The 22,388-nt window shown below is 39.5% G+C and overlaps 1 protein-coding gene and 1 long non-coding RNA gene across 3 annotated transcripts; one reads left to right on the top strand and one right to left on the bottom strand.

Annotated features, from left to right (window-relative positions):
- Nucleotides 1-1,548: 1,548 nt before the first annotated feature.
- dennd2c (DENN/MADD domain containing 2C) lies at nucleotides 1,549-22,280 on the top strand. 2 transcript variants are annotated; one of them, XM_053317889.1, is made up of 19 exons: nucleotides 1,549-1,962; nucleotides 5,333-6,462; nucleotides 8,381-8,505; nucleotides 9,550-9,632; nucleotides 9,819-9,968; nucleotides 11,001-11,079; nucleotides 11,358-11,402; nucleotides 13,757-13,944; nucleotides 14,239-14,348; nucleotides 15,062-15,131; nucleotides 15,747-15,824; nucleotides 16,183-16,323; nucleotides 16,856-17,004; nucleotides 18,516-18,693; nucleotides 18,905-18,946; nucleotides 19,745-19,853; nucleotides 20,228-20,470; nucleotides 21,298-21,384; nucleotides 21,469-22,280. In XM_053317889.1, the coding sequence occupies exons 2-19, from the start codon at nucleotides 5,576-5,578 to the stop codon at nucleotides 21,498-21,500; spliced, it is 2,796 nt and encodes a 931-aa protein (XP_053173864.1). In that variant the 5' UTR covers nucleotides 1,549-1,962; nucleotides 5,333-5,575; the 3' UTR covers nucleotides 21,501-22,280. The 2 variants fall into 2 exon arrangements, with proteins under 2 accessions (XP_053173864.1, XP_053173865.1); XM_053317890.1 differs by having other exon boundaries at nucleotides 13,760-13,944.
- Nucleotides 13,800-15,171, bottom strand: LOC128357530 (uncharacterized). Its single transcript, XR_008321222.1, has 3 exons — nucleotides 15,037-15,171; nucleotides 14,172-14,332; nucleotides 13,800-13,915 (listed from the first exon to the last, which is right to left on the bottom strand). It is a non-coding gene; the product is annotated as an uncharacterized LOC128357530 (long non-coding RNA).
- Nucleotides 22,281-22,388: the final 108 nt, after the last annotated feature.

The following is a 22,388-nucleotide window of genomic DNA, read 5'->3' on the forward strand; positions in this document are numbered from 1 at the left end:
ATCACATCTTGGTACTTCATAAATTAAAGTAAAAAAAGATGTGATTTCTGGGTCCCCTTTCACTTAAAAATACATTTTCCTTCTTGTTTAAGCGTCACTGTTGTAGAATGATGTATGTGCAGACTAGTTTGACACGAGAATGCTGTTTTCACATTAATCTGCTGAAAGTGGGAAGTTTCTCTGTGCTTGTTGAAAATCCAATTTTAAGAGGCAGGCCTTCAAGCATGATTTCTGACATCACAAATATTTTGTAAGTCAATTCTGGTCCAATATTCAACTTGATAAAGTGTGATATGCAAACTTGGAACATATAGTTAGAGAGAAGTAGAGGCACTTTCAAGGATTGTAACCAGACAATTTAATATTTTTTGTGTAACTATATAAAATGCAAATCATTTTTCAAAGCAGAGTGTTTTATTTACATCTTAAAACATGTAGAGGAAGGAATCTTTGACTTGTGAGGTTATGCATGGTGGTTAACATCTGCAGGAGTTGGTGTGATGACGTCTTCGATCAGGAGGATTCAACCAAACTCTCTCAATCACAACTGTGTCAAGCTCGACAGAAACACCCAGAGTAAACCCGGAAGTTGACTTCCATAGAAAATGAGTGTATTATAAAAAACAGAATCTATCTGAATCTGTCTCCAAACCAAATAAGCATTTATTTTCTTTACTTTATAAGTAAAAGTAATATGTAGGGAAAGTACCTGTCCTTGCTTACCTGCATGACTGCATATACATAATATTATGCTGACTTTGCATCTGACTACCAGATAAACAAAACAAAAAAAATTCCACCTGATAATCAAAGAAGGCTGGAATCGACATCAACTGGAATTGGTTCTCATTCAAGGGGCCTCTTCAATTCTAGCTGACTGGTGGGGACTCGGGAGCCCCAGGTATTTACCCCCTGTGGTCTTTTTTAACTTAAGATGCCACTTGAATGAAAGGCGAAACTTCTTCAAGTATCTACATCCAAGAAGTCCAGTTGCCCTCACTTCAACTCTCCTTGGATAACTATGACCTGGATGACGTCATCACAGACATATGTACCTGATTGTCAACCACATCCAACAGTGATGCAGTTTTAATACATCATTAAAAAATGAAAACCATTAAAACAAATACTGAATATCTGACTCCTTAGAGGGTGCAACCCAAAGAAAAGTGACAATTAACTTGAACTGAAAACACTCTTAATTAGCAACAGCTACAGTTACATCTATAGTCTACTCCGTGAATCTGAGGTTATGCCATGGTCACATTACCTAACCAACATTGCCATTGTGGTGTGACAGCACCCACCTGTCACTCAAAGCAGCCATGCTTAATCAAATTTAGTTAGGCAGCCTTACTACATATATAAAAATTCACCTACCATGAAAGGGGAAATTAGCTATAGAGCCATTACCCGTTTTTTGTATCAGACTTTTTATTTCTGCTGTAGAATTGATCATTGATCAAGTCTCATCTCTCTATTTCCCAGTTTGACTTCATTTTTAGGCGCCGGAGGTTACTGCTTGGTTTTAATGTGCAGACATTAAGTTTCCACTCCGGAAGTTTAGAGAGTTTTGGATGACGGCAGATTAAAGGGTTTTATTTTGGAAGTTGTGCCGGAAATTGTATATATTTCCGGCTACTTGACAGTCCTTAAACGCAGGGCGAGGACTGCTCCGCTTTACTTTCCTCTAGTCTGTGACCACTTTCTTTGTTGTTATTGTGAATAGTCATTAAGTATGGTGACACTACTAGTTTTAAAGTTTATTTTCCAATAAGTTGGCACTAACTTGCTGAGGAATCCAATGTTAGCCTGAATGCATTCAAACGGCTAACTAACGCTAACCTCTCCAGACTGAACTAACGATGAGAGTGGACTCGGATTTTATTTATGTTTTACATTTTATCGGAATGGAAATGAGGGGCGAACATGAGTTTTGCTCCTCGTTTTAAACTATGAGAGGTAAGTCATGCGATGTGCAACTTCTTATAAAATCTTTAGTCATATTACACGAGTTGTCTGACAGTTGCTTTTCCAAGTTAGCTAAAAAAAAAAAAAAAACGTTTTATTGCATTCAAGCAATTTAGCTAATTACAGGTGTTATACCATATTTGGTGACCCGTCAGATCTTGTGACCTGCAGTGTTGGAAGGAGTACTAACATTTTTAAAGTACTCTTGACGTTAAAGTATTGATACCACAATGTTAAAAAAAAATACACCATAACAAGTAAAAATATGTAAAATCCTATCAGTACTTTTACTTTAGTACTTTTAAACATATATTATACTTAAGTATTATATCAAGTGCAGAATTTTACTTGCAGTGAAGTATTTTGACATTGTGGTATTGATACTTTTACTTAAGTAGAGGATATGAGTACTTCTTCCACCACTGCAGGTCACACAATCGGATGGGTCACCAAATATATACACCAATATGAACTAGGGCTGGGTGATATCATATATGGACAAAATCAAATATTCAATAATCAATATTTTTGACCAAATACCTCAATATTGATATTGCAAAAATATTGTATTGGTGTTTTCACAAAATATCTACACAATGACATGTTTGATAAAGAATCATCAGTAGTAATGACTAAATAAGTAAAGACAAATAATAGAACAACTAGAATATCATAGTACTGTAACGTAGTACAGTAGGAAGCAGGAAACTACAACACTTGTGACACATCACAATATTATGATATCCAAAATCTAAGATGATATCTAGTCTCATATCATGATATCGATTTTAATGTCGATATATATCGCCCATGTCTTATGTAAACTGTCAGACCAAACCAGATGTAACATTATTCCTGCATTGTTGTTCCAACAGACAAACCTAAAAGGTGAAACTAAACCAGATAGATTCTTCTTCTTCCTCCTCTTCTTCCTCTTCTTCTTATTGCAGAATTAGAGAGCAGTTTTTAGGATTCAGATGAATCATTCAGTTTCATTCATAAAGTCAGTAATCTTTGCAGTAAACAGAACATGTATATTTTTCAGTTAAATCATTGATCACCCACACATGTTAAACAGCAATGCCAGAAATTAAGCGGCTAATTCAGGTCCTATAGCTAGTCAAGGTCATTGGACCTTATCAACTGTATGGAAATCATCTGCAGCTGTTCAATAATAAAATAAACTTGAGTTAATGAATAACTGACTGCAACAGAAACACCTCAGAAGTGTGTTGCACTTCATTAAAGCAAAAATCATAGTAATGAATATCTTTCCATTAAGTTTGTGCTATTTTTCTTAATCTTTAGTATTTTTACCATTCATTTACTCTAACTCTTTAGTCGTTACACCTGAACAACAAATGACACTAAATGATGGAGCTTGTCATGTAAAGTAATTTATCACTCATTCACTAGCACTGAGTCTAATGTATACCTATAAGCACCGAAGCTCTTCTTGAGGCTGATGATTGATCAGCCACTTCATGGAACTTTATCTTGGTGTGTCCTTTCATGCTGGCATTTAGCAAACCCACATATTTCTTTTATTATACCTTTAACTGTCACCATGATTGTCACGGCTGATGACAAAGCACAGTCGTACAATACCTCACCTACAACATGTTGTGTCCTGCCCTACTTCTTTGGGCGGGCGTTTTGTGGTGGCTTTGAAGGTGCAATTAGGTTTGATTTACCTGCCAAGTGATGACAGGGGTTTTTCACTGTCATGCGTCCCGAGTCTGGTTTCTGCATGGATGAGTCAGTGAGTTTCACTTAAAAAAATGCGAGCTTACCTTTCTACAGAGTTGACGGCATCATAAACACCAGGAAAAGTTCATTTTGATCTGCCCTCCAGCTTTGTTATTCGATATCACAGCTCACAGTTTGCCTCACTGGCAATAACAACAGTATGGGAAAGAGATGGAGCCGACAGTTTTAGATGTGTTTGCAAAAAAGTTAGTGCAACTAGCTGGTAGCTGATATATTTCTGGATTTACAGTATTTCACAGAGATTGTTTGATCACCATCACAAGGTTTGAATATAGTTGATCTAAACATAGCTCAAATCAGTGGTTGTGACTGGGTGCAAATCTCTCCGCACCATAATTATGGACAGTCTGCTGATCCTTCTTCCTGAAGCTCAGGAAACGCAACTCATGCCTTCCTGTACAACATACCGCACACAGACAAATAATGCAAGTGGGTCAGTTTGGGAGTCGCATTGTCATCGCATTGGTCTGGCAGTGATTGAGCAAGCATTCCAGAGCACGCACACGTTCGATTTCAGGTCAAACCAAAACAAAGGCGTCACTTGCAGCCCTGACTGACCGACTGTCTCTAGTTAATTTTATTCCCCGACCCCCCTCTTATACAGCTCTGCAGGAATGCAGCTCATAGAGTTATGATCATGAGCTGTGCTGTGGAATTTTACCATGTCTCCCCTTCTCCAGATTCTCTCAGCCTCGGTCCTAATGTGCAACGTGTCCAAATGGTTTGGTTCCAGCAGAGCCAGGAGCTGCTGAACAAGAGCGTACAGTGGCTACATTGATGTCGACTCAGGGAATATGAGTCACTGCGGATGGCACTGCAGAACTTTACATCAAGTCTGTCAGTGTTGATAACATTTGATGAGAGGCAGGAAGACTGTAGATTATAGCTTTACCGTGCATACTCTAATCCCAGCACAAAGGCTTCAGTTAATCAGTCTATAGTCCTGTAGGGGTTTTTTAAAATCTTGCCCCTGAAAATCAGCTCAACCATTTGGAGAGCCTTTATTCCACTAGCATAGGAAGGTGTGGTTAAAATGTTTTCCACCATTCACCTAATTGCCCCTGGCTCTTTATGTACACTCATTCATGTGTTTTCTTGCCTCAAAAGCTCTTTGAAATGACTTAAAATGTGCATTCTTCACAGTCATCTGAAAGTGAGCTTTGTAAGAACACTAAATTAGATTTAACGCTTTGCTGTATCATTGGCATTTCATCTTTGGCCGGCTATGTGGTTTAGGACAGCTACAGGGAATAGAGAATTCCCCCGGGGGCTAGAAGAAGAAGAAGGAGAAGGGTTGGGGCGGCTCAAGACGTATACACACGGCAGCAGAAACTTGCGGTAGCCTTGTTCCTGTCACTGTCTTCCCCTTGTCATTCTGTATTCTTACCGGATTTATTTTTGGATACTGGCCTTGACAGGAGTGTGTCCTTCCTGACCATCACTCTGTCTCTGCCTACAACTTGTAGAAGTCTTAAAATGTGTCCTCCTGTGTTGCTTCAGTATCCCTTTGACCCTGCCGTGTGTTGTCTGGACTTGTTCTTTAAGTGCAGGGTGATTGATGAGTAATTTTTGCTTCTTGTCTTCTTCTTAGGTTGTTTACAAAAGGAGACAAGGGGGAAATGACACTCTGCTAGGACAAGACAACGTGAAAAAGACGTGAAGGAAGAATTCCAACCATAAATCTTGTGGTGCTTCTGTTTTTACTGATTTCTGGATTAATTGATTACAAGTTTTTTTTTTTTTTTTTTCTTTCCTGTCCTACTTTGTGTGAAACTCCCCCAATGCATTCACCTATGGAGAACTGAGGGTGAGCTGACACTTGCCCCCTCTCGACATGCTGGCTCTGAGGCCGGAGCAGGGCAGGCGAGGGGGTAGCGAGGTGGATCGCCTGCAGAAAGGGGCCACCGTGGCGTGGCAGGGCCGCCAGCCAGGGAGACCCCCTTCTCATGAGCAGGGCATTAGCATCAGGGATAAGATCTCCCAGTGGGAAGGTCGCAGTCAGCAGGGAAGCAGCCCGGATGCTGGGGTGAAAGCGCACCCTCCAGTTGTATCCAGAACTCTTTCTGGAGATGTGCTGGGTAACGGATTTTCCAACGAGGGCTCGAGAGGTGGGAAAGCCAGCCTCACAAAAACGAAGAGTTTAGATTTTCGGGAATGCCTGGAAGAAACTGGACATCGTGTGGTCGGTAGAAAGTCAGAACCCTTGCAGAAATGCTCCACTGAATTTTCAACCAAAACCCCAGGAAATAAACCACTCACAGCACAGATATTCCCGTCTCCCAGAGTGGAGGCTAACACTGCTAACTGTACAAGTAAACAAATCTTAGCTGTCAATGGCCACCAAAACCTGGGTCGCATCTTGGACATCGAAGTAGTTTCTAAACCTCTACCTCTGTCAACTGACGATCAAGAAGACAACATGCCCGCCGGGAACTTTTACACCTCTCGGGGTTTCTGGCGGAAGCTCGAGGGAGACAGACTGCTCTGGGAGAAAGGCAGGGAGTCTTCAGGTGACGCTCAGGCTCCTCCCAAACCTCAGCGGACATTCCAGTACCGGGGAGCCAACAACAATATGGGGCACGCACCACGATGGGACAGCAGATCCCCTCATAACAACCTCTCCACTGTGAGGAGTAGGAGGGTAGCCCACCCACCGAGCTTCCCACCTCCTCCATGTCCGGTTGCAAAGACAGAGGGGCTTTCAAGACATAAACATAACAGGTGAGTTAATGCACTAAAAGCAGGGTTGATTGTATACATTTTTTAATGACCTGTATAATTGTATTTAAGTGGTCCTGAGTTTAAAAAATGAAAGGGGTTGCAGTTTCTCCTGCTTAAGGAAAAGTTTGTAAAAAAAAATATATATATATATATACACATTGAAATAATTCCCTGCTTCTGACTCTGGCTAAAACACTTTGTGGTGTTTATTTTGTATCAGCAGACGCAAGGGTTTTTTAGGACAGTTTTGGGCAGGGTCTTAATTGCTGGCTGGCGTTCAGTTGTGATGTCACATGATATCTGGCAGCATTGTTCTCTATTGTCTGGATGTGGCCTAGATCCTCGGCAGCATCGCGTCCAGGGTCATCATGTCCAGGCACGCACACACACAGTCTCACACTCACTCACTCATTCACTGACGGCAAAGCAAAACAAGACACAACTGTATAACTGTGTGTGTTACCCATGTACACATTCATCTCTGTAGTCATAATACACGTCTTTATAACAGTCACGTCTAGATGTTGTATGTGCATGTGACAGAATATAAAAATATGCTCAGATATTCACAATTTCTAATAATATTAATATAGAAATACAAACATTAATTTTTGCTTTTCCGAAAGCTAGATTTGCAAGTACTGAAAAGACCAACACAAATGCTCATTTGAATTAAACTCAAATCAAACAATAACTTGGATCTTTAAGACCAGTATCTTATAACGGCTCAATCTGGCAGTACTTTAAAGGAGAATCCTTTAAGAGGAAATGAAGGGGAAATTCAATGTGCTGTTATCTTGTGGCTGGTTACTTTCTTTAAGTTATATTGTATAAACTGTGTTCTTTGATATCCTGTAGAAACTCCCTCACTTGAACCGCAGTGTCCCTGGTTAACATCTGGACAGGGGCACTTGTTGCATGTTCTTCCTCATGTCTCTCTCTGCGTTTCCTGTCATTTCTCTACTGTCGCTGTATAATAAAGACATACAATGGCCCATAAAATACCTTAAAATAATAATATGATAACAAATGAATACTGTAGAAAGAAACCCTTTAAAAACTCCTGATTGTGGTACAATATAGTCATTAGAGCTGCAGCAATTAGTCAATGGAAAGAAACTTTAAATGCAACTATTTTTCAATTATTTGTTGGGTTTCTGCTTTTCATATATGAGGATTAGACCATGCATGTGCTAAATGATTAACAAATTATTTATAGCCCCCTAATACAAAACTTTCTCACCTACTTTCATATCATCATGTCATACTGTATCTGCACACAGTCAACATAGTCGAACAGGACTCTTTGTTTACCAGTTTCAGAGGAAGCCACTAACTGCCACTCATTCTTGTTCATTATGAATTTCCTGTATTGAGGTCGGTATTAAATCACTGAACATAATCACGTAACGGTTTCTGTTTCAGCATTGAGCCAGATTGCCTGTTTTTATGCTGGAGTGCAGTACCACATTACACATCAAACCTTCAGTGCAAACAGTTAAGAGGAACATAAACTACTAACTAGACAATAGCAAACAATCTGCAACTAAATGAATCTGCATCTTCCCTTTTTTTTTTTTTTTTTTTTTTTGTTAAAGCTTTCAGGGTAGGAAAGTAGCTCAGTGACCTCATTTTTACACTGACAGCTGACAGACATTGTTACACTGCCAACTACTGTCTCTGTCTAAATCCTCTGTCTGGATGTTTTTATTTTTTTCAAACAACTTTTATACCATATGCTCAGTCATTTCCTTTCATGACAGTTTATCACCCACTCACTTGCTGTCTTTGATATCAACATATGGAATTTAGTGGTGGGACTCCTGCTGAGTATAAGACACCAGAGTGAACAATAGTATGGCGGCTATCTTTAGGACAGCAGTCTTTCTCACTGCCTTCCCTTCCCACCCTGCTGCAGGAAGTCCTTTGAGTACGAGGATGCGGCGCGTCTGACGGCAAAGCCAGCCACGCTCGGAGGCGAGGGCAGGCACTCGAGCCTCTACCATGCCTACTCTGACGACAATATTTATGAGGACATCGTCTGTAAGTTGAGCTGGAAGAGTTGTGGGTGAACTTTTTCAGAGCTTTTGATCGTTAAGCTGCACATGTGGGTGTCACGTTTCGTTAAACCTTTGATGAATGTGTTAAAAACAAAGAAAGACAGGAAGTAATTAAGGCCAATTTGGGGCCCGTTATTAGTTAAATGTGCAGTTATGCCTCTTTAAATGACTCATTCACAGTGTATTAGCAGAGCTTCTTCACGAGTGATGCATTACAGGGACCAGTGAACTAATCATTGCCTATAAAAAAATAGGGGGTTGTTTCCCAAAGCAGGTTTCCCGCAAATTCTACAATTTGTGAAACACAAACCCTAACCTAATCATTTTGAGAGGTGTTTCCAAGTTAGGGAAAAACAGCAAATTGAATTACTTGTTAAGTCAGAGAATCCAAGAGTCAGATTGTCCAAGAGGCACATGTGTCTGAGTCATATCTGTTCTGGGTAATAATCACTTAAAAATACGCTATTCATAGCAGGACTGCTACCAACATCATAGTGTGTATTTGGATTTAGCTGTAGAATACTACTTGTATTGAGATGTACCATGTAATAGTACAGGATAAAGGTAATATCTTACTTATAAGTATGTAACAAACTTTGCCTCTACATCAATATTTGCAGTAAACTAAAACTCCAATGATCAAATTTGAACAAATCCAATCTGTATCCAAATCTATAAATAAGACTATGAAAATTACTGATGATATTACGCAATTCCTAGTTTACCAAAGGTCGCATGGAATAAGATCCACAATTGTTACATTCCTTACATAATAGTTTTTAAATGCTTTCTTCACATGAAATGCACCTGTAAAGAAAACCAGACTGTTAACTCATAACTCCATAAAAACCAAGAAGGAATACATTTTTAAAATGATATCATGTGTGCTCCAGTTTTATGATGGAAAGTTAAATGTTTTATATCCTCAGCAAACACTTCACTCAATAGTTTTTATCTTAAGTATCTTGTTGGAATGGTTGATAATGGTGGACTGTCTAATCGTTCCCATCAATCTATCTTCCCTCAGGTGAAGTGACCAGAGATAACCCCTATGAGGATGTCAAGCTGTCTCCTATGTGTCTCCCTATTGCAAGGCCTCACGTCCCCAAGGTAATGGAAGAAATTAAATTTATGTCTCCTTTACTCAGTACACAACTATTTTCATTATAGTGCTGTGTGGATGTATCAAATGCTCTCTGTCTAACCTGAAATTGAAAAGAAGGAAGCAGGAAGGGAAGTGTAATACCAGGTGATTATGTAAAAGCTTGTGATAACGCCGCAGTTTTTGTCTTCCAGCTTCCTCCGAAACCCCAGAATCTACAGGGGTCCGCTGGCAAACTGGAGAAGAAGGGACTCCATGCATCCAAAGCCTCAACCCTCGCAGATACTCCTAAACCAGCTACGCCCCGACGCACAAGCACTCAAAAAACACTGAGGACGCCTCAGGTAAATGATCTTGTCATTAGATTTCACATGCCCATTATATCAGGAGACAACAAATAGTTTTTATTGCAGAATGGACAAACAGTCCACAATCACGTGTTTTTGTCGGAAGTAAAGAAAAAAACAAAAAAATGGGGGCGGCAACTTGTTCAACAGGAAGTAGAGGACACTGAAAGAAGAGATAGTGGTAGAGCAACAGAAACCGTTTCAATGCCTTTATGACAATTCAGACGGAACCTAGGGATTTAAATATACGACCGATGGCAGTGGAAAGAGTGCGGACAGGGAGCGACTTCAACAGCGAGGTACGGTAATAAAGCAGATGTACTGACATCCATCTGTAAGGGTGATGACTAGAGGAGGATTATTGCTGCCAGACCCACATGACACTTGTGCTGTGGCTGCCAGCAGGTTTGAGGAAGGGAATACTAATCAAGTTTAGGTTCGGATGGTATTTTAACAAGATGAGCGTGTCTTTGTTAATTTGTTTCTTTCCTATTATGTAAATTTAAAAGATTATATATTTTTAATACAATATTTTGTTAAGTATCATCTATAAACTTGTTCAGATCTTTGAAAAAGATGTTAAAACAAAGAAAATGAGCTTAGGCATAATAGCACTTCATGACTTTGTGGATGTTTCTGCTTGATAACAGTATGATTATCAAAGATGGGGAATTTTAGTTTCTTTCCATACACTGTCATAAAAGTTTTCCTCCTTGGCTGGCAGTGCTCTGTGTGTCCTCTGAAAGATAAGTTTCAGCTTCCTGTATGTGCCTGTCTATATGTTGAGCCCAACTCTATGACTATTTGTGTATAAATGTAGGCCCTTGTTGACTTGAGTCCCCTATGAAATACTGAATGTTCTTTCAGGCCATTAATGGAAGAATTCAGGAGTGTAAGGGTTAATGCAAAAAATCTATTACTAAATCTAGTACTTAGTGGCTGTTACATCCTGATTCCCTGTTATCATCTGTCTGTAATGGCTGTAAAATGATGTGGCTGACAACTACCTATGATTGTCCTACAACGCAGTACGTCAACAAGATTGAGACAATCTTTGACGACAAGAGAGGGAAGAAGAGAGTGAAGAACCAGGGATTCTCAGTGCGAGGTGACACACACACACAGACACACACACACACACACACACACACACACACACAGTCGCAGAGGCCCAAATGTCACACACATCAACACTTCAATAAGATTAAGTTGAGCCTCATGGTGGAAATACCCAGCTTTTGATGGCACACACAAGGCCAGCTGCAGCAGACGAAGCCACTGATTATGAAACAAAGGCTGACTGTCTGCATCTGATTATGGCTTCTTAAGTCTTTTCCATTCCCCTGCCTCTCGCTAATCTCTCCCTCCTGTAATTCGTATCAACAGAGGAGACCAGCGGGACAGAGAGCGACCCCGAGGACAACTCCAAAGGTACCACCGTCGTGTTAATTTATCTGTAACGCTCTTTTATGTTAAGTTTGGTTGTCAGGTTTAAGTTTTAAAAGTACTTAGAAGTTCTCATATGGGGTAAGAACATCTGGTTGTGTCATTAATTATTGGCAAATACAAACAGGACAAACATGGAAAGAAAAGGTCATAGCATTTATATGTTTATAGATGGAGACATAAAGACTCATGCTGAAACACTAATTGTTTATCAGTTATGAAATACATGTCCTAAGGATAGTCTTGCCCCAGGAATATTAACCAACTCAATGGTTTGTCTATTAGAATAGATGAGCAAAAACCAAAGGATTCCAGATCATTCTTTTAATAGGAAGTAGTTTAAACCGGTTTGTCTGATCACACAAGAAAATGATAACATAAGATTATTTTGGCATCATGATTCCAAAAATAGTTTAGCCTGGAACACAGTTATTATCTAAACATAAGAATGAAGCAATAACGCAAACCACTACTGAAACTTAATCAGGACAACAAATAAATCATGAGCTACTAAACCTGCTATATATACATTTTAAACCGGACAAAATAAACATACACGTCATATATTATAGACACATCAAACTATTAAAGGGATGAGGCATCTACGTCAGCTCCACAGTCAGCTTCCTTGTTGCCACAGGTGAGCTGGTTGCCTGTATAGATTCTGGGGCTCCACCCATTCAGGAAGTAGTTAGGCAGGTAGAGGAGGGTTACAGTGGGAGGGGATTTTTTCCACACTTCCTTTTTTTTTTAATGTATATAGTGGAACCTTTTCTCTGTTTTGTGTCATTGTAAATTTCAGTTGAAGTTCAGATTCAGTTCATTTGCATTAGAGGGTAAAAAACACAAACACAATATACAAGGGGAAATGCAACATTAATCACGACAACAACAACAAAAATGTGTCTATAAGTATTTAACCATTGGTATGCCAGTGCTGTATAGCAGTGCAGTCAAGGTTTACTGCAAATTAAGCACATTTATTACACTCGGAACAAAAGAAAAATTAAACTTCTTTAAAGCTTTGTACCGCGTGGCACCTGCATCTTCTCCCAAAAGAGGGAAGAATGAATTCCTCCTAGAAAGGATGGTTGGATCTGGACATGCCTCTGCAAAAGTTCTCTGTCATTCTAAAGAGGGCTGCTGGGTGCTAATAATTTTGCTAGCTACTTTAACAAAATTGAACAAACGATTAGTCTTGTTAGTTGGACAAAACTAGAAATTGAAAGACGTCACCTGGTAAAATTGTGAAGGACTTGGTTTCTAACATTTTAGAGACTGAATCTAATCTATTAATTGTAAAATAGTTGATTGATTAATTAGTAACGGAAAGAGCAAGATCAGATTTTTTTGAGGAATCTGCTGTATTGCTATAAAGCACTTTGAAAGCTTTGGCTTTGAAAAGCCAATGAAAACAAACACCTAGCAACATCAGCAACATCAGCAACATCCTCTTAACAATCATGCTTGTCAGAAATGTGGTTTGAATTTTGAGAAACACTGCTGTGAGACATGAACTACCGATTATTTATACCCAGTGCGACCCTTCTGAAGAAACAGTTCTACAGTTTGGGTTCTTGGCTTTCACTTTCTTGCCAAGATCTACATGAGCTGATTGATGCAAATGTCTGGTCCATCCAAGACTGAGAGTCTACAGCCATGCTAGCAGCTGTGTGGAGTTGTACTTAAGCACAAAGTATTGGTCAGATCAACCTGATGATGGCGCTACATGAAAAGTCAGTGGATCATTGAACACAGTAGGATTCATCATCTGCGGACCATGAATATCTGTACAAAGTTCATGGCAGTCCAATCAGTGCTGGACTGATGACAATCCACCACCATAAAATATTATTAACAGGTTATAGTATATAATATTTGTTTTAAAGGGTGCAAAAACACAACTGTAAAAATGAGAAGCTATAGTTTCATATGCCAGGCACGGAGACTCTTTGAAGACTTCGATGGCCGCCTGACAAACTCTCTGCGATTACAAGAGTCCAGAAAGTCCCGGGGCCTGGACAAGAAATAGTCCCAGCACGCAACTCCCTGTAAAACCAGAACTTGTTTATACATTTCTATTTTTGTACAGATTACACAAATCTGTTGCATCATACTAAAAGGACATATATAAAAGTGGCATCAATCTTCTCATCTATCGACAAGAAAGAAAATAAGCCTGTTTCCCAAAATGTTGACCCACTCCAGGTTGCAGAGAATCATCGTGAACTTCACATTTTTATACTAATCTTTTAAAAAGCCTCGTATTGCTCCTCTGTGCTGAAAGTGATACGTCCCAGGATAAGCATTACCATATTGTCTCATTGTGTGGTGTCTAGCAGGCTCCAAGAGATCAGTTTATATCCAGTCTACACTGAAACGTCGGCCAGGCTACCGCACCTTGGAGAGAGACTTAATCCAGCTGCAGCAGCAGCAGCTTTTCCAGATCTTCGTGGTGGTGTCGCTGAGAAAAGGCTCCCCTGGAAACACCTACTCCCCTGAAATCACACAACAGTTCCCCAAAATGGTTAGAAGGGACCATTAAAAGTATCTCAAACTTTATCTGTCAGTTCATGTGATGTTTATAGAATGAATTTAGACATTTACAATAGAGATTTTGTCATGTGGAAACGCTTGTGGGAAAATACTCAAAAGAATGAAACCTTGCATGAGTCATTGTTAATTTTCTTATACTTCTATGTTGATTGAATTACATTATAATGCTGTTAAATCTCTGGTTTCACCTGAGCTCACCTGGAACCACTTCAAGGATCCCGTTTAGAGAACCGCTGCTGTGCTTAACTGAGTTCCTCTGTTTCAGTTTGAGAAGTCGTCCCGGCTCTCCAGAGAGGCTGAGGATCAGCTGAAGGTCATTCCCAAGTTCTGCTTCCCTGACTCACAGGACTGGAAGCCCTCTGCACACATGCCAAGGTAGCTCATATACAACAGTAATATTTTAACAGCATGTTAAATAGATACAGAAGTAACTGCATCCAAAAGGCAGAGGCTTTAATGGTAACATGATACTACATTGTGTGTATTCTCTCTGTCTTCTTGTATACACCTGTTATAAACACCCTTCGTGTGTGTGTATATCATATAACCTTTTCTTTCTCATGATGTAACTAGTTTTATTATGTTCAATACCCCATTTCCTCTTTTCCTATTTATGTACCCTCAGCTGTCAGCTGCAACCCATAAATTGCTTTTGCAACAACTCAAACTCCCCACAGGGATAATCAAAAGTTTCATCTGATCTAATTAAAACTCCCAGTGCTAAGGGCCATTCGTGTTTTTTTCACTGGATATTGGCTCATTGCTGTAATTTGGGTTGTGACCTCAATTTACACCTTCCTGTATTTAAAACACCCAACTGTGGTCGCTCAAGTAAACTGAAGACAGCCTTTTTCTCTCTCCTCCTCTGTATGATCTCCTTTGTATCTGTAGACAGACATTAATCAACTAATTCATTAAATACATGTTTCAATCTTTTTCCCCCCAGCTTTTTACACAAAGAATTATTCATATTCTAAACTTCTGGCTACATGTTTTTTAGGCAGTAAAAAGTCAGTTTAGATGAAGTCATTTAGGAAGTGTTTTTTTTAAATCTTTGAATCACCTCCTGGGTGTCGATGTGTTCGCAGTGAGACCTTCTCCTTCGTCCTGACCGGAGAAGACGGCAGCCGCTGGTTTTGTTACTGTCGTAAGATCCTGGTGAGTGTGGACGTGTTTGCATCTGAATCACTGGCTGGAGCGCTCATGTGTTTGTGTGTCTGATGAAATGGCAGCCGGCCATATGCTTACTCAACATCTCTGAGGACTAGTGCATGTGAATCACAGACCATAAACCACCTCTGAATCAATGACACAGACCAAGAAGAATTTCATCATTTTTCCCTCTCTTTTGCCTCACAAGAAGAGCAGCTTTATTTTAAAACATACTTTTTCTTAAGGTTAAAATTATGTGGTATATCTGCCTTTTCTGTTTTGTTTGCGTTTGTTTATTGTGAACATACTGTTTTGTTAAGCAGATTGTAACTGTGACTTGTTGTGTTTACTCTATCTTTAGTGTGGAGGGAGCCTGACTAAAGCTAACATGAGTTTATGTCACACGTTGTTAGATTGGCTCTCTGCCGCTGTCATAAAAAATGAAGAGTTCAGGCTTTAGACTGTTGATTAGTTTTCTTCCATTATACAAAATTGTCATTGAAAACACTATAAAACCTATTTGCAAAGGGAAATATGCTCTGTGATACAAGCTCATGATCTGTTATAGCTCTGTTTTTATCTTCTTTATGACACATGAACCTATATATGTGCCTCTTAAAGCCCAATGGAAAAGGGAAGAGGCTTCCAGAGGTCCACTGTATCGTCAGCAAGTTGGGCTGTTTCAACCTGTTTGCAAAGGTAAAGCATCTGCTCACTTTTCCAGCCTTTTGAGGGAGATAAAGCAGCTGCTGCACAGATATTTGCTTAAGTTCAGCTGTGTATGTATGCATGTATTAGTATGGAATGAAGCTACACTAGAAGATAATCCTGAGCAATCACTGGGTGTGTTGTTCAAAAAAAAAACAAAAAACTGTGTGCATGTAGCTGCGTCCCACCTATTTTCCAGTTGGCTGGAAATTTACAAAGGGTACGTGTGAATATGACCAACAGGGAAACTACATTTACTACATCATGCCTCTGTTCTATTGTTTAGACTTTAATCAACACTAGTTCCTGCAGGAGTCACACTAATTTGTCTAGCTCTTGTCTGCCCCAGATTTTGGAGGAGGTGGAGAGGCGTCGAGAGATTTCTCCAGCGTTGGTTTACCCCTTCATGCGCAGCGTGATGGAGGCCCCATTCCCAGCTCCTGGACGCACAGTCACTGTTAAGAGCTTTCTTCCTGGCTCTGGGAGCGAGGTAACCCTTAAACTAAAATGTCAATTGGTAGTTTTGTTCCTCTTGACCGCTCCCTTCTGCAAGGCTCAGGGATGACTCATGGGAGGCTATCTATGTAAACAATAGTGGGGGGCGGGGGGGGGGGGGGGGGGGGGGGGCTATTTCAGTTTTGAAGGGTTCATGTTGGGACAGCTACATTATAACACACAGTACAGGTTTTAGTCTTTCCTATTTGTAGTTTCAAAATAAATGAAGTTATGATGCCTTAAAATTGAAATGACAGCAGTTAATTAGCTTTTTACGGCTACAGCTCATTTTCCCGATTCCCAAGATTTCAAATTTCATCTTTCACTTGAGCAAGATTCACTTGAAGCTTATGTAAGGGGTCACTTAGATAATTCGTAAGGGGTCACTTAGATAATTCGTAAGGGGTCACTTAGATAATTCGATCGTTCAAATATTTGGCGTGTGGAGTCTGTTTTCGCTTGTGCACGACTACAAGTTTATTTACATGGTACGACCTGTGCTCTCGTTGCTGTCGTTGCTCTGCCAGGTACTGACTCTGTGTCGGCCGGTGGACTCCAGATTAGAGCACGTGGACTTTGACAGCCTGCTGCAGTGTCTCAGCGTCGGGAAACTCCTGCAGGTGTTCGCCTCCCTTCTCCTCGAGAGGAGGGTCATCTTCATCGCTGACAAACTGAGGTTAGATCCCTGCCGCGGTGACACAACAAACCACTGTCTAACCACTTCACCATCGTTGTATATACAAGGGTAATATAGTGATTCAATGCTAGATTACATCACACAGACCCAGGGCCAGTATCATCTATCTGTGTGTACTTTGGCCTCAGTGTGTTAGTTCACGAAACACTAAGCTGTGGAGTCCCAACGGCAAGTCAAGTCATGTCAGGTTTATTTGTAGAGCTCAGTATCACTTACTGTGTCTCAGTGGGCAACAGTTCCTGATACAGACTTAAGATCCTAAACATGAAGATATCTGCTTATTACATAGCATTTGTTTTCCAGTTAAACAATACAACTTTTACAGTAACAGTAAATACAAAACAGCAAACTTAAAGGGCCTGAAAAGTGACTTTCTCAATGTGATCCTACATGATCACACTGTTACAATAGCTGTGGTTATTTCACATGAGAAATTTTCTATATCTGTGTTTTTCTCTGTGCCCTTTTCTCTGGTTTGAAGTCAGCTGGAAAACAGTGATGTCACATGTGTCCTTGCGCCAATCAGAATTCAGAAATATTGAAATCAGAATGTGATGACAGATGATGGTTTGTTCAATCGCTGTCAATCAAATCAGATCAAACCACACAGGATTAGTTTCAGAGTATTTTAGCGCTTAGCTCCTAATGAATAATACCTTTTTAGCTGTTTTTAAAAAAAAACTTTGACTTTTGCTTTTCAGTCATGGATATTTAATAGACAAATACTTTAGATTTGAAGTTTCATTGGTTTTAAAGGAATTAATATCACTCTGTGTGTACATTAAATAAACCCAAGAAATTGCTCCAGCACTTATTTGTTAAATTTGTCTTTTGTTAAACATGGTCTTAAACTATGAGTACGAGATGATGGACACCTACATAATTTTTAAGTTGATTAAATAAAGTATTATAATTCGTGGCAGTGTAATAAGTTTCTGCACCGCAAAGTGCAAACAGCTTATTAGAAACAAAAGTTAAATGATTTTAGGGAGGATATGTAGATGAGGAATTGGTCTAAAGTTATTAAAATTGGCTGAGTAAGGTTGGCTTTTCTCAGGGTAGTAACAGCAGTTTGAAACTCAGAGGACACAACCCCTGAGAAGAAGGATGAGTATCCCGATACTTTTTATATCTGAGATAACGGGGAGAGGCTGCACGATGAGTCAGAAGTGCTGGGCTTGAGTGCTTTGCTGAGAAGAGAAAACAATTTACTCCAGAAGTTGAAGTCAGAAGTGGAGGTGGTATTTCACAGCATGTGTGCATATGACTGTAACATCAACCAGACTGTAAAGGGCACAGCTGTAGTTACGCTGATAGCTTGGATTCTTAAAGGGTTCTCTAACAGACAAATACTGTTTGCACAAATGGTTCTTAGTTGCTGTGAATACGTGGAGGAAAAGAATTGTATTGTGTGACCACTCTATGATTGATATCTGTGTCATGTGATCTGTGTGACGACTGAATAGGGTTGTTATCTCTCCTCACTGCAGTGTGCTGTCTCGGTGTAGCCATGCAGTGCTGGCGCTGCTTTACCCGTTCACCTGGCAACACACCTTCGTGCCTGTGCTGCCAGCCAGCATGCTGGACATCAGCTGCTCCCCCACCCCATTCCTCATCGGGGTGCTGGCACCCTGCCTGCCACAGCTGCTGGATCTGCCCATCGAGGAGGTCGGCCAGAATTCTGTTAAATTTCTTTCATATGTAAAACTTGCAGTTTAAGTAGTGTGTCTGTGTTTTGATAGAGGGGTTTTAGTGCCTACGTTTGTATTATATGATTAAACCCAGAACCGGTAGATGTAGAAGAGGCTGAAACTCTTGTTGTGAAACAGTAAACTCACGCAGTTAGTAACCGTCATTCTTTCTTCTCATTGTTTTCCAGGTGCTCATAGTGAATCTGTGTGAAGACAAGTTTGTCGTTCAGGTGTGTACACATAGCAGTGTATTATGGGAACAGAAAGGTGTGGCTCCAGTGGAGGAGATGGCCTTGCCTGCACTTGTCCCTTTTACGCACAGAATATTTTGAGAGTGACAAAGAGAAAAAGATCCAACACACACACACACACACACACACACACACACAGCTGCAGAAATAAAACTATGTAGGATTTAAGCACACAGCAGAAACCCCGCTGATCATGTTATGATACAATCACAAAGCCTGTTTTATAGCTAGTAATCAACAGTAATCATTCAGTCTGTTCAATTTTGTTTTTATTGTGTTTAAGTCTATTATTTTGACAGGGTTCTGGTTATTGTTTAATTTATTGGACTTAATATCATAATAAAGACACTGTGTCTGAATTAACTGTAAGCTAATGGACCAAACAGTGATTTTATTGCTGTGCTAACACTTTGTCTGTTTTACACAACTGTCATTTCAATTATGTTTGGATATGTAAACCAAATTGCAAATAGTTTCCTTTCTCAGCATGTAACATACATCTGTTGGAAATTTTTTAATACAGGGCAAAAGAATATCTGACCAAATGAATAAATAGCAGAATTTACAGGCACTGTAGTCCATAAACATCAGTCTTTGGTGTATTGTTGTTACACATGTTTATAACACGTGTAACTAAAACAACACAAGGAATTCATTGAAAATCAAGCACCTACATGCAGAAATGCAGTCCATTGGTCAGGCAGAAAGTTTAAAAAAATCTGTGTTCATAAAACATATCATGTGACTGATGTTGACTTCTCCTGTTGTGTGTGGCAGCTAGGTGATGAAGACTGCATCCTGCCCAGTAAACTGCAGGCAGCGCTGCAGCAGATCTTGGAGGAGAGGGAAGATATCCTGAGGCAGGAGGATGGAGACAGATCTGGAGGTTGGTATAAACAGACACAGAGGAAACAAAAAGATGTTGTCAGTTAGGTATTTCAGTGTCTTACAGTTGCAACATCACCGTATTAAGTTCCTTCTTATGTGTAGTGATGTTTTTCATTACAGCAGCATCAGCTCTTATGTCCAGTTTACTACATTTATGGTCAGAGGCTGTTAAATGAATTGCACAGCATGTCTGCACATAACATACTGTAAGCATAAGCCTTTAACATGCCACAGAATGTGTAGCATGTCTGTAGTAATACTTGATGAAACTAACAGACTGGTTAGATTATCTTATCATAAATCCACAGTAGAACTCATCTGTTATGGGGTATATTTGTTATAAATCTTTTTATCTTTTTATGAACCATCCAGGCCAGCCTGCTGTCCTGAGCTCTCTGTTGTCAGAGGCTTTCGTGCGGTTCTTCGTGGAGTTGGTGGGCCATTATCCTCTCCACATGGTCGAGTCCTCCAGCGGAAGCAGGGAGCTTCAGCGCGACAGCTTCCGCAAATCTCACCCCTCCCGCGGAGTCCGCCAGTTCCTGCAGCTCTTCATGGACACTCAGATGTTTGCCGGCTTCATTCAGGACAAAGAGCTGCGCAAGGGAGGAGGGAGAGGTGATTATTGATGTAGCAGTGGCCCTGCCATTAGTCACAGATAGGTTTTTTTTTTTTTTAAATCTATATTTTTCTAGCATGGCTTTGTGAAACAGGAAAGTATAATGGAGGCTATTCTCTAGTTTCCATTACCATGCTCTGATGAGTTCTGAAGAGGCAAAACTAAAGTTGAGTTAGACACTGGAAATGCACATATCAGTACACAGTGGAACTACTTTATTAATAATAAATATAGGAAGAATAAAAATAAAAAAGGTCAGTAGTTTGTAGATAAAGCTTTTAACATGAATCTGTGAAACTTGATGTTAGATTTCCTTTAGCAGCCCCTACATTTAATATCCCACATCACTGCAAACAGTTTATGGGTACAACTAAATACTAAAAGTAAATGCTCAGTTTTTCACCAATATTATAAATTTAAAAAAATTATGATTTGGTGTCTGTCTTGATTTGCAACCACTCTTGCTTGTAACATCAGCACAGGAAGTTTGAAATCTACCCATTGATCTTTGTGAAGAACACATTAAAATATCATCCTAACAAAGTTTAACATAAAAGTTGGAGTATAGAAGTCAGATGTTTCCACATAATAATCTGTTAAATGGATAAATGGTAGTTTAATTTAATCATATTAAATCAGAGTTTAATAGGATTAAAGTTAAATAAGTCACGGCATGCACTGACCTAACAGCCACTCATTTGAAGAAACAGAGTTAAGAGCAGCGAGTGCATGCTAACATGGACAGCAGAACAACAAATTATACTGCATATGAAGATAATTTATTTAAGTGGGCGTCAGCGGCTGAACATTTCTAACTTTGTCCCAGGTCTCTTTGAAGTCAGAGTGGCCGAGTATCTGGATTCATATCCTGAGCCGGAGCCAAGCGGAGTGAACAAGTTTCTTAAAGGACTGGGTAAGTGCTGCCTTATCAAACATTTACTTTAAAAAGAGTTCATTCTCAACGGCTAAATGTTCTCCCCCTCTTTGTTGTTTTTAGGAAACAAGATGAAGCTTCTACAAATGAAGTGAAAGAAAGAGCAACATCCTGGCTTTTAAATTAAGTGACTTTGTAATTAAAAACGTGTTGCTGCTGGACCGTCTGGAGAAATGAATGAGGATGAGAGTCTTGTGTCTTGATGTGGATTGGATGGTTAAGAGTTTGGATATCAGTGTCATCTTTAGAGTTGTGCATGCATGTGAGAGAGCAGTGAACTTATCCTTGAATTAAAACTGGAAACACTATATATGTCTTTTCTAGCAAACTACAAAACAAAGCATTCCAGCTATTTAACCTCAGTTTTCAACCTGAACTATAATTGTGACTTTTTATTTTATTTTATGGAAACATTTCGCTGGAATTTGGATTATTCTTCTGCACAATGTCCATTTGACAGTAAATGCAACTTTAAAGTTACATTTCAATCTTAACTGAAAAAAAATGGGTATGGTTCCAACCTGATGCATGCTTTTATACATTATGTAAAGTCTATTATTCATGTTGCATTCCTTTTAGCACAAAGTGTAAAAAAAAAATGTTTACTCTGTTCGCATTTCAGATTAAGTGGAGGTTTATTAACTCATCAGAACATTTCAGTGTTAAGACTCCGGGTTAAACCTCAATTATAATGTGTATCAATATATTTTGAGACTTTCCCCCCCCCTCAACTTTCTCCCTGTTAACTGGAGTTGTAAATATTTTTTTTTTTTTTTTTTTTTTACATTTTGCACAATGTTGAGAACCAATGTACAGTATTTGGAATATTTTTGTATTAAAGCATGGCCTGTCCAACATACTTTTTAAATAAATGAGCTCCCAAGGACAAAAAATATAATGTGTGTTTGTCCTGTTTATTATTCCCAGAAAACTGGGATGCAGCCCTGCATTAATAAAAGTCATTCATGATCTGCTTTAAATTG

The sequence above is a fragment of the Scomber japonicus genome, chromosome 4 (genome assembly GCF_027409825.1).
Source record: "Scomber japonicus isolate fScoJap1 chromosome 4, fScoJap1.pri, whole genome shotgun sequence".
NCBI classification, from domain to species: Eukaryota; Metazoa; Chordata; class Actinopteri; order Scombriformes; family Scombridae; genus Scomber; species Scomber japonicus.